Genomic DNA, 17,291 nt, shown 5'->3' with positions numbered 1-17,291 from the left:
TTGGAAGGGGAGATTTCTTTCTGCTAATGAGACGATCCTTGAATATCACAAACGAGCAGGAAGGAAAACGTACGGACGTGAAAAAGTAAAAATAAACCCGCCTATAAATAACCCTGCTGCGGCAGCGCCGGGCGGCACGGCGCGGTGAAGCCCCTTCCAGGGACAGGCAGCTGCTTCCAGTTTGCCGGCAGGAAAACAGAGATTTCTTTAACAGCTACAAGAAATTGCTCTTTTTTTCTTGTTGGAAAAAACCGTCCTCGAGCGACCACGTCTGGGCACCCAGAAGAAAACGAGCCTTTCTGCATACGGTCAGCCAGGGATGCGCGTGGGGAGGAGTGGACAGGGATATTCGGACACTGTGGACTTGTATCTGTCATTAGCTCTATGAGACATCTGGGACTGGTTTTCCCCAAGTCTGGTTTAAAGTTATTCCCATAAGCCCATGGGGAGAACTGGAATCCCTTCAGAAAAATCCTGTCTGAAGAGCAATGCTTTGCCCTGTGCAGGGTCACCAGCCTTGCTCTCCCCAGTGCCACACTCTGCACCATTTCCAGTATCCTAGACCATTCCCATTATCCTCAACCATTCCCAGTCCAGCTCACACCTCACTGTCCTCTTCCCAGACTCATTCCCCACAACACCCAAGCAGCAGCTGCCAGAAGAGTCCCCAGGGCTGTCATATCCCTTAGCAAAGGCCTCCGTGTCCCATGAAGCAGGGTCAGATAAGGAAACACACATGGGATGGAGACCTCCACATGGTGGCAAGAGTTTTTTTTCCTGCAGCAGATGATCAGAGATGTCCCAAGAAGCTCCCAAAAATGTTCAACCAAGGAGAGACCAGACAAGGACTGCAGGCACAAGGGAGCATCCCTGTGGGGATGAAAGGGATGCTTTCCCCTGAGAGCCTCCAAGGGATCTCCTAGGGTAGCACCAGCAGAACAGAAGCCTCAAGGGGGAATAAACTGAGTCTGGAAATGAATTCTGGGCTGAGGGATGGGCACTCACGCAGTCCTGGGCTTCCCAAAATTTCCCTGAGGCTGAGCTCTGAAATCCCTCCCAGCATCCCCCTCACTTTTCCTGCACCCTGGTGCCCAACCCACCACCAGCACCAGACACAACCCCATGAAATCCCAACAGGAGAAAACCAAACAAGTTTCCAGGTGCAATTGGAAAAGCTGTCATGACGTTGATGCAGCCTTCGAAGAATACAGATAAAAGCAGGTTGGTGGGTGCAGGCAAAGAGCAGGCAGCGCTTGGAGATGTCTCCAGCACAGGTGAGATTTAGGGCAACCCAATAAAGCTGTACTTTGACCTTAAAAAAAGGGACCAAGCGCAGCTGGGAAGAAAAGCAAGCCGAGCCACGCACTTCACAGACCTCATATTAATGCATCAAGCTACCGCAGCGCACATATTTATGTTGTCAAACTGTCAAAAATGGCACCTTTACGTTTTTATATAAAGAGGCATTAGAATAGAAAACACTTTGTAGCTAAAAAAAAAATAATATATTGCCCAGGCTTTGCTATTGAATAGCCGAGCAAAGAGGGGTTGGAAAGTGATGGCAGAGCGGAGTGAGACAGAGAAGCTGTGTTTTCCTCTGGGTAGAGGCGGCAATGCGGTGTAACACATGCATGGGGTTTCTGACGCATTGATCAATGCCTGATTGCCCACTTTTCAAAAAGCTTTTGGCCTGAAGCTGGCTAATAGATGGAGATCTGAAATTCTGCTGAATCTTCTCAGATGACTATTTTTTGGTCCAAAAGAAAAAGCAAATGTTTTTCAGTCCCCAGCCCCTGTTTGGGGTCACTTTGTCTCTGGAGGATGCAACCCCCAAGCCAAACACAACCCATGAACCCACCGGAGCAGGGAGCAAGCGATGGCACGAGGAGCCACAAATTTGGGTTGAAATCCCTTGCTGTTGATAAAAAGGGGAAGCAGAGCAGAGCCCCCACCCCAGCATCCACAGCTGGGAGCAGGGGGCCGGGAGGTGCCGCGTTCAAGGGGACGGTGGGGAGGGATGATGCAATATTTCATCGGTAACGGCTGTCAGAGGCGTTGCCATTTCAGCGCCAGCTTTTTGAAACGCAGCCAGAAGGCTGAAAATTCAACCTCACCTTGGAGAAACTTCTCTGGGAGAAGGTAACACGCAGCAGGATGCAAAGTGGCACCGCATCAAGCCCCATGGCTAAATACACAGTCTGGAGGTGAGGGAAATAACTGAATACTCAAAAATAAATGTATTTCACATGACAACAGCCACTCTGGGAGCGACAGCAGCCTCGAGGCCAGCAAGGACTTTGTGACTGTCCACCCATGCAAAGACACAGAGATGCTCAGTGCCACGTTTACCACACGGGTGACGGCGGGTACATGGCAATTCCTGGAGGCTGAGGCAGCTCTGGAGGTGTTTGAGCTGGTTTAGCAGACCCCACATCCAAACTTGCTCCCTAATCAGCTCCAAGAACCCCAATCTCCCTCCCGTGGCCCCATCCCAAACTCACTCCTATTAATCCCATACCTAGTTTTGGGTGTAAACAGAGACAACAGCTGTGGGAAAGGGCAGAAATGGTCCAGGAGACCATGACTTATCTTGCAAGGTCTCCCACCTCCTCAGAGCCAGAAGACCCCATGGACCCAACACATGCACAGACCATTGGACACAACACATGCACCCCACTGAGCCGTTCTCACAGCACCATGTTATTCATGAAACCTGGTGTTGGTGTGTGGCCAGCCACTTTATGCAATGAGAGGCTTTTCCATGCTGTGGCGGCACTCAAGCAGGGTCCAGACCCCATCAGCCATCCAGGGACCCACTCAGAACAGAAGCTGTTGATCCCAGAGATCACAACTGCACTACATCTCTCCTGGTTAAAGCAAACCATTCCTGTCCCTGGTTAAAACAAACCATTCCAGTCTCAAGCTCCACTTCTACAGGAGATGAATCTGCCTGGACGCACTTGGATGGGTTTGTTATCTGCTGTACAGCATAAATCACAGCAGATGGAGAACATCCCTTTGCTAGGCATGGTCAGCCTCACCTCCTGGTGACATCTAACTGCAGGAAGATGTTTTGGAAATAAAAACTTATCAAGAAAGAAGCACAAGATGTCGTGGCTTACCTGGTGATGATGGCGAGGTGGGGCGGGCTCATGCAGGCTCCCATGAAGAGCACCACGTTCTCGTGCCGGGTCTGCCGGTACGCCATCACCTCCCTCTTGAAGGCCTTCAGCTGGTCCTCATTGTCCCGCTCGATGTCGATGAGGCGGATGGCCACCTCCCCGTGCCAGCGGCCGTGAAAGACCTGCCCGAAGCGGCCCTTGCCGATGAGCTCACCGATCTCCAGCTGCTCAAAGGGGATGTCCCACTCCTGCAGGAAGATGCTGGTCTGGCTGGCCTTGCGGGGGAAGTTGCGCGCGGACAGGAGCGAGAGGTTCATTTCTTCAAAGTCGTCCTCGGACTCCTGTGCCTCCTCATTACCCTCCTCGTTCTGTGGGGACAAAGGAAGGTGAGCGCAATAAAACAGGGGGAAAAAAGCATGGCCAAGGGACATAACATGGACAAAACCCCAGCAACCCACCTACTGCTGCCTCAGACTCAGATAAACCGGGCAGGTACCTTCCAAAGGCAACCAATTTTTTTGTACATTTACCCACCCCAGGGTTCAATATAAGAGTGTGACACAGTGGAGCATTTAATTAACTTGTCTGAAAGTAGCGTTTCATCCTACCCCTGCCAAGCAATGCTCTGCTCATGCTGACTGCTCCCACCCTGATGATCTGCACCCCCAGCCCCCCGGGGTGTCTTGGACTTTTCCCTTGGTGGCCTGTATATGCAGAATTTACAACATCCATTAAAAGCTGCATCCCCATCCTCACCCTCCACCCCTTCCCCTCCACCCCATTTTTAACACATCTCAGAAAAATCTCATTCAATTATAAACTTGAGGGCACCCTCCACAGGGTGGGGACACAGATGCCTGGGCAGGATCAGATCCAGTCATTAATTCAATTATCAGCAATTTCACTGCACAGATGCTAAACTTATCTGGTTCCTGTGAAACGCACCCTAAGAGATGTATAAAATAAAGCCTCGCTAAGCAGAGGAGCGCACCCAGCCGTCTCACCTCTGAGGTGGGCTCCACTTCAATTTGAAGCAATGGGTTTCCTTCCAGGCTGTTAAAAGAAATACTGAATTACTGCTGGGAGAAAACACAGTCAGGTGTTGAGTCCTGCTTCCCACAGCATTGCTCTGCACCAGGACTAAAGGCATCAGGGAGAAGTACCAGGCTCACCACTAATTTGGGAAAGCAACCCCTTCCCACCCATGCCCTGGCCACCTCCATCCCCAAGGACAGCCCTGGGTGCTTACATGGGAAGGATAGCAGGGATGAGCAGTATTAATTATTGCGTTAATTAGTATTGGATGCATGAAGTTCCAGGATGGATTCGGTGATGTAGGAGCACACGACCAGGTCTCCATCCCATCGCCCCAAGCACACAGTGCAGAGGATGCAGCATCACTGCGCACCCAGGAAAGTGTCACCTCTGGCTAGCACGGGGTAAGGGACAGATTTACACCCTCACAGCTTTTGACCATGTTTTTTGCTGCTTTGACCATATTTCTGACCATTTTTTGCCTCTCAGAGCAGCATTGGGCCATATGCTTAAGGCATTTTTAGGTGGCTTCCAAGATCAGAATTACCTTCCCAACATACACCGGTCAAAGTGACAAGTGCCGCTGATGAGAAGCCAGAAGATAAGAAAATGGGTTTTTCAATTATTTTTGAGAAGTGGAGGTTTCAAAGACCCTCCCTGCAGTAAGACCACCCAAATTTATCTAGTTTCCCAACTCCTGGGCAAGGAGCTCCTCTTTTTCTTCTCTGCCTACACAGCATCTCCCACCTCCAAGTCCACGACCAGGGCCTCGTTGCACCTGACAGTTAATGGGAATTAGGTAAATTCCATGAGGAAGGCCAGTTGGAGCAGCACAAGTGGTTTCAAGCATAATATAAATATATTTTAAATTATTATTATCAATAACATAAATAACAGCATCCCTTTCCAGAGGCAGCAAGGATCACAGGAGAGGCACAACATTCCCCAAGTCACCAAGACCTGGCAGTCCTGTGCTTCCTGACCCGTGCAATGGCCACTAAAGAGCCATAAATCTCAGAGGTGAGATGGGTGCGTGTGCGAAAGGAGCCCACCTCTGGTACTTCAAGCAGCACAGAAAGCCCGGGTGGATGCAGACGCTCTCCTCCTGCCTGATCTCTAACCCAGGCACACGTCCCACTTTCCCCAGTACCTTGGCTGCTTAACCCAGCCAATCCAGCGCAACCTCAGCAGCTCCCATGGGTTATTTGCAGTGGGGCAAGCAAGAGGAGAATCACAAATTTTGCATATTGAAAGCTATTTTCCCACTAAAGCCTGCCAGCCCTATGCCTGATACCTTGTTTTAGGCAAGAAGAGAAAAAAGAAGTGGTGGATGACTTCACCATTTTGCCATTGATTTCCCAGCCGCCAGTGGGGACAGCAGCTCTGTCCCTGTCCCTCCCTCATTGTCTCTTGCAGAGCTGAGATCTGCCGGACCCCCCACAGTTGCTGATGCGGCTTGGAGAGCGTGGGTGAGCCAGACACAACCCACAGCACAGCCTGGAGCGAGCCCCTATCTTTTAAACTCCTGGCTTGAAAAATCCTTCAAAAATGGCATTTATAAAAAGGATCAGCCAGCAACTCTGAACTGGAACGGCACTGCCAGGGCAGCACAGGGACCTCGACGAATGCCGGATTTGGAAGAGCAGCTCAGACTTGACCTGCTGGAGAGAGCTGGTCCTAATGCCAATTAGATATTACATTTTAAAACTATCTTCAGTGCAAAGTTTATTGGACTTGAAAATATTACGGGGGGGCTGCAAGAACTGCCTTTATTAAAACTATCTCAAAGACCCTGGTTTCTCTGCTTACAATTTCACAAAAGATCAATCACTTGGGCTTTGGCTGCTTGGACTGAAAGTCTTTTTTTGTTTTTAAGACAGCAAAGTGCTGGGCAGGTGCCTTGCTGCAGGTTATAGATCTGTCCCTGCCCTCTCCTTTGCACCTTTCTCCTCCCCGAGACACGAGCCAGAGCTAGGTTAGGGTGGCAGGAGCACTGACGGTTCACCCCGACCACCCACCCACCCCACCCAAAGGCATCCCTGAGCCCCAGACTGGTCCTGCAAAGCCAGGGAAGCACCCATGGGTGCCGAGAGGACGTGGAGTGTGAAGGATGCGCTGCCTGGGGAGGGGATGGGGAAGGCAGCAGGAGGAGGGGGAGGCACTCACATGGGGTTGGAGTTGACAGGGTGCAGGACCACTTGCGGGGCTCGGGTCGGTGTCTCAGGCACCACGTCTGGGGAGAAGAGAGCAGAGAGAGAGTGGGCTGGGAGGCACAAGGAGCCCCTTCCAGTGCCGAGGGAACTAAATCCCACTGAAAACCTCCCTTTGTCCCCAGCTACAACCCATTTACACCCTTAGCTATAGCTGGGTGTAATGTGGGGCCACCCGGCCCTGCAGCACCTTAGTAGTGCAAGGTTCTGCAGCACCATCACAGAATCATTACGGTTGGAAAAGACCTCTAAGATCATCAAGTCCAATCATCAACTCAGCATCAACAAGCCCACTAAATCACTTCCCCACATCCACACGCTTCTTGAACACCTCCAGGGATAGTGACTCCACCACCTTCCTGGGCAGCCCCTTCCAGTGCTTGACCACTATTTCAGTAAAGAAACTTTTCCTAATATCCAATCTAACCCAACCCTGGCACAACTTGAGGCCACTTCCTCTCATCCTATTGCTTGTTACTTGGGTTTGGGGAGAAATCCCACCCCAGCACAATCCCCCTGCATAAATCCAGGGGTCAGGAGAGCTGACTGTGCACTCACCTCCCTAAGGGGTACCTCCACACCCTGCATTATTGGAGAGACTTTCCAAGACACTTACCTGGGAAAATGAACTGCTGCTTGTACTTGTAGTAATGGGAAGCTGGAAAAGAGGAAAGCAGGGTTAAATGCTGCCCTGCAGAACCAGACACTGGAGAGACCCCAACCTGTGCCCAGTCCTGCACCACAAAACACCAGCCCCAGGTCCCCCCTTGCATGACCCAACCTCTCACACCTTTATCTCTCCAGTGGAACATAGGGTGTCCAGGCCAAAAAAATAAGACCTTAGGCCTCTAACTATCTGGCAGCAAAAGTCCACAGGGTTTGAGTGTTCAGTTCCTGACCGGCCTTCAGGGACTGCTCAGCATCATGGAGACACCAAGCAATAGATTTGCAGCCATTGCCCATTTTTGCCCGATCCAGCCCATCTAATTGTGCATTTTTGCCATGCTTCAGAGATGTGAACTTCCTGGGGGCACTGAAAGGCACTGGTGGCTGTCAGCAGTCCCAAAGCCAGCACTGCAGAAGGGCTCTGGGTGGTGGCACTCTCCATCAGTTCCCTATCACCAGTGGACAAAGCCCAAGGGCTGAGTTGACTCACGTGGGCAGGCAGGTCACGGATATGAAGCAAGACAGAGCTGCTGAGGCCACCAGAGGTTGGCACAGCTCAGAAGGCACCTTCTCCTTAAGCTTCAAGGACACAAAGGCCGTCCCTCAGCTTCTCTCCAGCTTTGAGACCCCAAAGACCGACCTCAGCTCTGCAGTGGGACCCGAGCATCCCTGCGCTGAGATCAAAGGAGACTTGAAGGTAATTCTCGCAGAAAAAGGTCACCATGTTGCCATTTGCAAGCTTAAATCCTAATCCCTGAGATGACCATCTTGATGGGATGAACCATGGAGAACTTCCCGCGCAGGAAGATGAAAGCACAGTAAGTCCTGCTTTGGGTCCCGTTTGCCACAGGGCTCTGCTCATCACGGGCATGAAAGCAGGGAGCAGTCACCCTCCCCTGAGCTGCCAGGGTCTGATCCTGCCCCGCTCCATCCCTGTCAGCAGCCAAGCTCCCCAGGGGCTCCCTGTGCTGGTTCATGTCCAGGTCCCCATAAGGAGATGCTGCTGCTCATGATGGGGGTAATCTTTGTGGTTTCTGCTTTAAACAACCCAAAATAACATCTCAGAAGATCTGCCAGGAGGTCTCTGCTCCAGAAGTGATGCGTGATGGGGTCACCAAAAGCCAGACCCTCTGTCCCTTCCCCGCAGACCCAGGTGGGGTCCAGGACTTGCCCACTGAGCGCTTCGGGGGTGTCAGTGACTGCAAGCCTAGCTGTCACGCTGCCGAGATGTCCAGATGCTCCGGCTCTGGCTGGACCACCACAAACTTGGTTATACTGGCACAGAAACCTCTGCCGTGCTCAGGTTTGCAGCCACGCTGAGGACAACCCTCCCGGTGCTTGGAGACTCAAGGGCTGTGGCTGGCAAAATCCCGACCTGGGGAGCAGGAGAGAGAGCTGAGTCCCTCCTTGACAGATGGGTCACGCTCCTTGGGGTGCTCAGTGCTTCGTTACAGTTCCTCTGCTGTCTTCCTTACACCACTCCAGCACCCTGCCTGAGCCCTGGGCACTCCAGTGAATGAGACTTGTGCATGGCTGCAGCCTCTCCAGGCACACAAGGACCTGTGGTGCTTCATTGGTGGTTTGTTTGGGGTATTTTTCTCCAGCTTTTTGAAATGTTTGCTATTGCAGCAATGGATCCTGTCAGTCAAATCCCCCCTCGACTTCCTCCTTCTCCTCCTCCTCTCTAGCTGAAGGTTTGTCAAGATGGAAGGGAGGGATCACCACAACACAGCAGGATCAGCAGATCATGAAGGTGCTGTCTGGTTCCTCTGGAGAAGCAGTCCTGAGCCTTCTTCCTATCTGGACCAGTTTGTCAACTTTAAGGGTTTTGGAACATGGGAGAGACCCCAACCCCCTGGCTGCTGCCCTGTCAAAGGGGCTGGAGGCCACGAACCAAACAAGGTTCACAAGTCCCATGCCAGCCGTGAGTAGTTCAGCATCTCAGAGACAGGTCAGGGCCATGGCTCCCCCTCCTCTGCGCTCGCCAGGCCCTTTTTGGGAGTGGCTGGAGAGGCGGGTGGGTGGCTAAAGACAGTTGAGCCCCTCCATGGCGTCAGGAGTGATGCTGAGCCATCCCCCTCCAGGAAAGACATCCCAAATGCAGCAGCACTGGAGCAGGCATCGGCATGTCCTCAGGCCAGGAGAAGCTTTCTTGGCCATTTCATGTACCTCCTGTGTCCTGCAGCCACCATGACCAAGTTACCTCTTCCACCATCCCTGAAGAGACTGAGCCCCCATGTACACAGACAAGACTGGGTGGGACAAGCTACATCAGACATCCCCAGCATCAGCTGCTCCCCAATATCACTCCATGTGTGCAGCCAACGAGCTTGTTGGAGGCCCATCACTACAAAAACACAGCGACGTCAACCCAAGTTACCCTTGTAGAGGGGTAAGACCTTGTTTCCTGTTGGCCATCGAGGCAACAACATGGGCATACGCCATGGAGGAGTCATGTCTGTAAAGGTTCTTGTAGCCTCGAGCACAGCAAATTGCCCACAGAGTTTGTGCTGGCTCCATCCTTGGAGGTTTTCAAGACCAAACTGGATAAAGCCTTGAGCTCTGACCCTGCTTCAAGCAGAAGGTCGGTCTAGAGACACTCAAGGTCCCTCACAACCTGAATTATCCCAAACTCATCTTTGCTGCTCATCTCTGCTTCCAGCTTTTCCTCATCCCAGTGTAAGTCCAGGCAGGCAAGGAGCTAGAGCAGATCCTTACCCTGAGGACACCCTGGGCCATGAGCCCCTCGCATTGGGCAGATGTGAAGGTGGGTACCTGGCAGGTTGAACTGCTTCTGTTGGCGTGGGCACTGTGGGGAGGGGTGCAGGGGAGACGGAGGTGTTGCGCTGGGCGGCAGCGGTGGGGCCGGCGAGGAGGGTGTGGAGGAGGTGGTGGACGAGGGGTTGCTGCTGGAATCTGGCTGGTAGGGCACCGGGATGTGGTCCTGCAGGACACGAGGAAGGAGAAAAGAGAGGAGCCTGTGAAAGCAGCGCCGGATGGTGCCACCACATGGTGCAGAGGACCCTAGTGACAAGCAAGAGCTAACACAGGTCATCCCAGTCCCCTCTTTCCAGAAGCCCTAAAAAACAGCCAGAGCCCCAGCCTGGCCTTTTCAAAAGCCATTTGTGATCACAGTTTGCACCAAGGCCATTTCACACCAGAAACAGGGCTGCTCCCCCAACCCCTCCATGCTCCACACCCACAACTGAGGGTTCCCCAGACCCTGCTGGCTTCATGTATCCATGGCTGCCGAGACCAGAGTCAGAGAGCACATCCCTGTGGCTCAGTCCTGAGAGACATCAAGGACCTGGCAGCTTCTGCTGACCTTTGAGACAAAAACCCAGTGCCTTGCCCAGAGCAGGGGCTGAGCTGAGGCAGATTGGAAAGGATAAGCTAATGCATCCCAAAACTTCCCTTGCCCTTCGTTGAACCTTCCTAATCAAGGCAAGGACAACAGCTTCGGGTGTGCCTCTCCAGGGCACACTGCAATGGGTGAGGAATAGCTACCAGGGAGCAAACGGGGAGGAGAACCTGCCTGGATATCTTAGATCTGAAAAACTGAATTGAGGCCAGAATTTCCCACCTTGTTCGTGACTTTACTACCCAACTTGGGGACATGTAACAGGGCTTGACCTTCAGCAGCGCTCGGCACACCCATCTCCAAACCCATGGCAAGATCCCTCCAAGGTTAGAAAATCTGCATGAGCCTCCCCTAGCAGGTAATTTTGTCCAAACTGATTAATTTTCAAATGAGCTTGCCTTTCCAGGAAACCCACATCCATTCTGTATAGACCATCCTGAAACAGACAATAATCTTGGCTGGGTAAGTTGTTTTTTAAACCAACACTGATGGCCACTAACAATGAGATTTCAATGGTATTCACAGAGAACAGGGTATCTGTAAAAAAAATGCTTTTAGAAACATCAAAGTAAGAAGGGTCTCCTGTTGTATATAGAACATTTATAGAGGAAACATTAACCAGAATAGGATTGCCTGGGTCAAAACAAGATATATTGTGCATCATCCTGCTCTGGTTAGAGCAAAGCTGGGAAAAGTGAAAGGATGGCAAGGCAGAGACAGAAGAAAACACAGGGCTGATGCCCTTGGCGCCCAAAGCCTTTATCAGCAAGCTGAGTCACTTCCCCAGTGCCCTCTAATAAAATGAAACAAATCACTGGAAGGACGGGCACTAAAAAGAAGACTGCATCTCTATTGCTTTAGAATACCTGCAGTAGCTCTCCAGTCTCAGAAAGTTGTTTGCACCACCCCACAACAACAATAACAAAGCAGATCATTACAGTAAGGATCTCCTAAGAGCTTTAGGTTTAAAATCTGCATCATCCAGTACCCAGCCTTCGCTGAAAACCAGAAGGTGCTGAGGTCTGAGAGGAGCTGGGGGTTCCTGCCAGGCTTTGGGAAGCCAGAGTTTTCATAGAATTACAGAATCATTGAGGTTGGAAGAGACCGCTAACATCATTGAGTCCAACCATCAACCCAACGCCACCGTGCCCACTAAACCATGTCCTCAAGTGCCACATCCACACAGTTTTTGAACACCTCCAGGGATGGGGACTCCACCACTTCCCTGGGCAGCCCCTTTCAATGCTTGGTCACTCTTTCAGTAGTTATCCTAATATCCAATCTAACCCTCCCCTGGCATAACTTGAGGCCATTTCCTCTCATCCTATCGGTTGTTACTTGAGAGAAGATACCAACCCCATCACACCAAGGATTTCCCTCACTTCAAGCATTTTCAGCCTGCAATCACCTCATCCTGCTGGCCCAGCATACAGCCTGCAGACCTGCACTAGCTTTGGCCACCTGTGAGAAATTTTCCACCAAAGGCAACAGGCTTGAAATTTCATCTAAAATAACCCCACACCATTCTATTGCTACTAACACAGGACAGAAGCAAGTGAGCCAGATGTGCTGTCAGGTCTGGCTTGACCAGCTTTGCCAGGGACACAATCAAATTCTGCATTTCTTTTACTTGTAACAATATTTTTTTTTCCTGAAGTCTCAGGTGGTAGCAGAGACCTCAAACCACTGGGAAACTCAAGAGGTGAGGGGTTCACAGCTCTGCTGGCAGCATGACTCACCCTGCCCCAACGCCAAACTCACCCTTGCTCTACTCCTGCAATTAACACCAGTCCATGGGATTATTTTTTCAATTTCAGCCCCTAAGCAAGTTTCTAGGCAGCTCCTACACACACAGTGACACACACATCAGTGCCATAGCAGTGGATGTGCCTGGAGACCAACAGGGCCTCCTGCAAGGCTTGGTCTTGGCAGACAACTGAGGGGCTGGGAGATGCCCCATCCTGAGGGCAACCCAACGGTCCCAAAAGCAAAGGCAGGGCATAGCCCCTTTCGCTCTTTACTTTCTTCTTTTAGAAATTAATCTGCAAGCCATGTGCCTGCCCAGCAGATGGGATTCATGCTGCAGGGAAGGACGTGCCCTGGGAGAGCCAAGACAAACTGGGTGTCTCAAGTGACCCAAGTTGGGTGGCATCTGAAAACGCCACTGGCTTTTGCACTTTCATCTGCAAGAGCAGCTGCACATGAAGAAGTGGTAAAAGCCACCAATATTTTGGCAATGTGGGGCCAGGTGCCCTCTGGCAGGGGTGGACATGGAGGGCAGGTCAGGGCTGGGGGAGCAGCTCACCTTGTTGAGTTTGTTGGTTTTGGGGAGCGTCTGGCTGACGTGCAGGTCCGAATACCTGGGGGGTTTCCGCAAGGGGTTGTTGATATCGCAGGGCACCGACTCCGTCCGGACTAACCTCGCTGGATGAAGAAGGGAGAGGGGGGAAAAGGGGATGGAGAGGAGGGGGAAGAGAGATGGAGACACATCAAAGCTTTGGAGGAGGGTTTGGGGTCACCCTGCACTTGCAAACCATTCTTGGAGCAATCCCCTGTGGCACCTCCAGCCGCTTGGCTCCGGCCAGCCTTTGGCTCCCCCTTGCACCCAGGCTACAGCCAAAACTCCCCCTTATAAGCTTTAAGGGATGTGAACTGCACCCTTCTCCCCTCTCCAAGGGGCTGCAATCCAGGGAGGCTCAGCAGCAGCCACCCCATGAGCCAGGGGGGCAGCCAGCATTGGGAGGAGGCTCCATCCTCTTCCTCACTGTAGTTTTTCAGAGAGTTTTTCAATTTGCTGCAAGCAAGGGCATGGGGGGCCAGAGTGCAGGCTGCAAAATTGCCTCCCTCAGAGCCACAGCATCCCCACTCGCCTTGCGAGGTGCCACCAGCAAAACACACTTCCCCACGAGGGCGTTTTTGGTGGTGTTTAACAAAAAAACAACGGCCTTAAGAGCTCAACGTTCAAGGCAATGGTAATTGGAAGTGTTTCCCTTAGGCAGCTGCAGTCCTCAGCCAAAATCTGGAAGGAAAGAGGTGGGAAGCACTGCCCGTTGTCCCGTTGCAAAGTTCTCCCTCCTCTGCAGATTTTAGGACGGGTTCTCCCGGAGGAGAATGGGATCAGGCAGCTCCGAAAGCACCACGAGCATCCGCAGGGGCACGGCCATACTCCCATTGCGGGGACCCCCATGCACCAGCAGCGCCGTGGGCCAATTCGGGTCCCACGCATCTGCCCTAAGCTCTCAAGGGTAGCGAAAGGCTAAAACCTGTGGCACTTACCCCGTGCGGTGGGGAATCTGAAAAGAAAAGGAGGCAGGGGAAGGGTGGGTGGAAGTGGTTTGCAATGCAAATCTGCCTCGCCCCGAATGGCTCGTCTCCCTACAAGCGGAAAAAACGGTGGGTAAAATTTTCACAGAGCGCCCAAGCGGTTCGGGAGCCACCATCCCGCCGGCCGTCAGCGAGGGGTCAGGCTCCCAAATCGCCCGGGGGAGCTTTTGAAAGTTTTACCTGGTGGCAACATCCACAGAGACAGAAGCGGGGAGGAGAAAGGCCCTTACCTCCACGGTGGATGATCAGCAGGTGACATGGGGGGGCCTCTTTGGTGCATTTGTTGTGGCACTTGAGCCTGGCAGGGAAGAGAGAAAAAGGCGTGAGGAAGGGGGGGGCGACAGGGATGTGGAGCATCACGGTATGACTGGAGGGATGTAGAGCATCAGGGCACAGCTGGAGGGATGCAGCTTGGAGCAGGGAGCATCACTGCAGACCAGGGACCGTTTCTCCACCCAGCAAGGTGACTCGATGTAATATCTGAGGTGTGCACAAACCTTGGGTGCTCACTGCCTGAGCAGTCCCATGGGCAAAGCCTCCCGGATCCCCGCGGTCCTGCAGCTCAGGAAGATCCCCCAGTTGCCCAGCCTGGCTGCAGGGATAAGAAGGGATGTGAGATGTCTTGGAGCACTGGGGCTGGGAGGATGCAGGGGCTGCACAACCTTGGCAAACGAGAGATGCATCTCTCCCGATGGAGGGGCGCGGGATCCCCCAAACCTGGGGGAACTGCACAGCTCCCACCAGCCAGCTTGAGGATGCCAAAAATTGTCATTTATGCCAGCCCTGGCTGAAATAAAAACTGCAGAGACCCGTACTTGGGGAAAAGCCGCTGCCCCCCAGCCACCATCCACCACTAACGCTGCTTTACGCTTAATTAAATTTAGGGGCAGCAGAGGGGAAGGAAGCGGCTGCCTTGGTCCGCTTTGGCTCCTGATGAATCTCTGCCATTGTGCCCTCCCTCCTGGCTTTATTACCAGGACATTTAACAAAAATAATGAGAGCATTTACAGCTAACATTGAATATTCTGCAGTGCTCTTGCCTGGTTTCGCAGAGCCAGGGCAGGAGTCCATGGAGGGTTTCACCCCCGGGTCATGCATATAGGCATAAGCAGGCTCCCGCCGCCCCAAAATGTTCCTGTTTGTTCTTAATTAGGGTTGGAAACGAGTCCCCGGCTCATGCTTTGCCACAGCAAACCCAGCAGAGCAGGGAGAGCTATGGGGGAAAAGGCAAAGAAGAGGAAAAGATTTCAAAAAACAAGGGGAAAGGATGAAGAAAAAAAAAAAGACGGCAGCTACAAGTCAATGAGCTGGGTAATGAAAATTCAGGAGCCACGCGTGTTGGCTTTTATTACAAAGCCATTCCTAGAGGGAAAAGCAGAGATTAATTCAGTATTTGAGGCTTGAGGGTGGTTGGGGTCCATTTGTTTGCTTTACCTGCCTGTTCCCCTTCTGTTTCTGGGGAAAGCAAAGCCAGCGAACCTAAATACTTTGCGTTCACCCTAACTTTCAACAATCAGAGAATTTACTTGCTCTTCTCTGAGTGACTGCAGGCAGAGCCGAAGCCGCAGCATCGCTGGGCAGATCCCAGCATCCCTGCTCCCATGTCGGGACCAGTTCCAGGCAGCAAATCCTTCAGTTGCTTAAACACTGAATGCAACAGGAATCGCTGCTTTAAAAATATATATATATGTATTTGATAACAGCACTTCCAGAAAGCCACCACCAACTGCGCAGTAATCAGGCATTTCTTGTCTGGGTTTAAATCCCAATTTGCTCACTCATCACCATTTAATCAACGGCAACAGCGATCATTATCACTTGATAGCACTGGCTAACTCGGTTACCCAGAGACGATGGGCGTATTCCCAGCACCCATCCCTGGAAAAGGCAATCCTGTCTCCAGCAGCGGCTTTACTAAGTGCTGATGGCTGCACGATACTGTGCAAGAGCTGGATTTAAAGCAGTGTAAGTGGCCCCAGTTTGTCCAGTCCTGCCTGATTTTATGACCAGCACAGCCCCGTTCCTTTGCATCACAGCTTAATTGCGGTTTGGGATGGGTTGGCTCCTCTGTGCCACGACATTGCCAGGAAACAGAGGCCCCAAGACGTTTTTCTGATTAAAAAAAAAATAGAGTATACAGCCCAAGGCTGTGGGCAAAACCCATGCGATGCCTGGAGCTCCCAGAGGACCTTGCTCCCATCCCCATTTTGGGGTGTTCTTCACTCAACTTCACATCTCATTAAAGCTTGCTGTGAGGATGAGCTGGCAAGAGGCCAGGCTCCCTATGCCCAAGTCTCTGCTCAGCTCCAGCAGCAAAACCCTAATTTGTTTCCCCTCATAACATGAAAGAGTGACACAAAGGGCTTGGGAGCCACAACGTACTTGCAGTTTTTGCATTTTAAGCCGAACAACATTCCTTTCCCGCAGACGGTGCAGGTCTGAGACATCCAGTACTTGGTGGAAAACCTGCAGGGAGAAACACGAGGAGTGGCCACCCCCCATCCATCTCTCAAGCTGCCCTTATCTCCTAAGCCCCCATTTATCCTTCCCTTACTTCTGCAGGTGTTGAGGCATCTTTCTAGGGATGACAAAGCACAAATCTGCCCCACATTTGGCTATGCAGAAGGGCATAGCCTGCTCCAAAAGAGTTCAAGGTGGCCAGGATGGGCATTACCCACTGGCTCACTGCGGGTCCCCACTTTTGCTCACCCGAGGCTGCGTCCAGAGACCCCCATAAACCCCTCTGCCCTGGAGACCCAAGTTTCCAGCCCAACAGCAAAGCAGCTGCCCCATCAGACAGCAGCACAGAGGTTGTTTCTGGTGCTGCTCCTTCTCGAGGTAGATAGGGAAGGGCAATAATCCGGAGATGGGGAATTTGCTGAAGGTCGCCAGGGTCACAGATAATACGTGGCTTTTATTGATAGCAGCTCAAGCCTTATCTAAACCAAATCTGAACTGAAATGGAATTTAAATGGGCTTCTAGGACAGCAACAGCCCAGCATGGGAAACGGGGGGGACAGCCCCGAGCCCCCCGCTTCAGGCCAGAGATCGGAATGGAGATGCTCACCCCCCGGACCAGGGGGGATCAGCTGTGGGGCGGTGGGCTGGGCGTACCTGTGTTTTATCGAGTTTCCTAAATCTCGGCGAGGGATCTGCGGGGACCAGCGAGGCACTGACAGCGTATCTGTGGGGAGAAACAGGGAAAAACATCAGGTGAGAGGAAGTGTTCAAGCTTTTGGGGAGGGGGAGCAAAGGATGCATACAAAAAATAAGGTTTGCCTAACATTTTCCCTTACAGACATCCCACTGGGCTCCCTTTCTGGAAAACAAGAGGCTTCCAGCTTTGTGCTGGGGTCTGCAAGGAACTGGGGTCTCCTCTCCTCCTGTAACAGCCCCCAGTTTGGGGCAGAGAGGGAGGTGAAGCACCCACCCCACGGGTGCTGCATCCATCTGCACATGGAGTGGGATCGCAAAGCTATGGGAGTTACGCTACAGTGCCCAGAAACGAAAGGGAAAACGAAGCCGAAACAGCAACCACATCATTTATTAATAAGACATCACGCCTCGTGGCTG

The 17,291-nt window shown here is 52.2% G+C and overlaps 1 protein-coding gene across 1 annotated transcript in view; it reads right to left on the bottom strand.

Moving 5' to 3' along the window:
• The window catches only part of KSR2 (kinase suppressor of ras 2), a gene marked incomplete at its 5' end in the record, with an annotated part of 67,731 nt that overhangs the window by 21,957 nt on the left and 28,483 nt on the right, over window positions 1-17,291 (bottom strand). The window contains 9 exons of the mRNA XM_010192705.1: window positions 3,123-3,490; window positions 4,127-4,175; window positions 6,324-6,390; window positions 6,984-7,025; window positions 9,809-9,977; window positions 12,700-12,824; window positions 13,949-14,016; window positions 16,101-16,184; window positions 16,833-16,902. Of these exons, the coding sequence (XP_010191007.1) occupies window positions 3,123-3,490; window positions 4,127-4,175; window positions 6,324-6,390; window positions 6,984-7,025; window positions 9,809-9,977; window positions 12,700-12,824; window positions 13,949-14,016; window positions 16,101-16,184; window positions 16,833-16,902 (1,042 nt within the window). The remainder of the gene's footprint in view (window positions 1-3,122; window positions 3,491-4,126; window positions 4,176-6,323; window positions 6,391-6,983; window positions 7,026-9,808; window positions 9,978-12,699; window positions 12,825-13,948; window positions 14,017-16,100; window positions 16,185-16,832; window positions 16,903-17,291) is intronic.

This window comes from Mesitornis unicolor, unplaced genomic scaffold (assembly GCF_000695765.1).
Source record: "Mesitornis unicolor isolate BGI_N332 unplaced genomic scaffold, ASM69576v1 scaffold629, whole genome shotgun sequence".
Lineage (NCBI taxonomy): Eukaryota > Metazoa > Chordata > Aves > Mesitornithiformes > Mesitornithidae > Mesitornis > Mesitornis unicolor.
The sequence above is the reverse complement of the archived record's forward strand: the minus strand, read 5'-3'. Positions and strand labels throughout refer to the sequence as shown.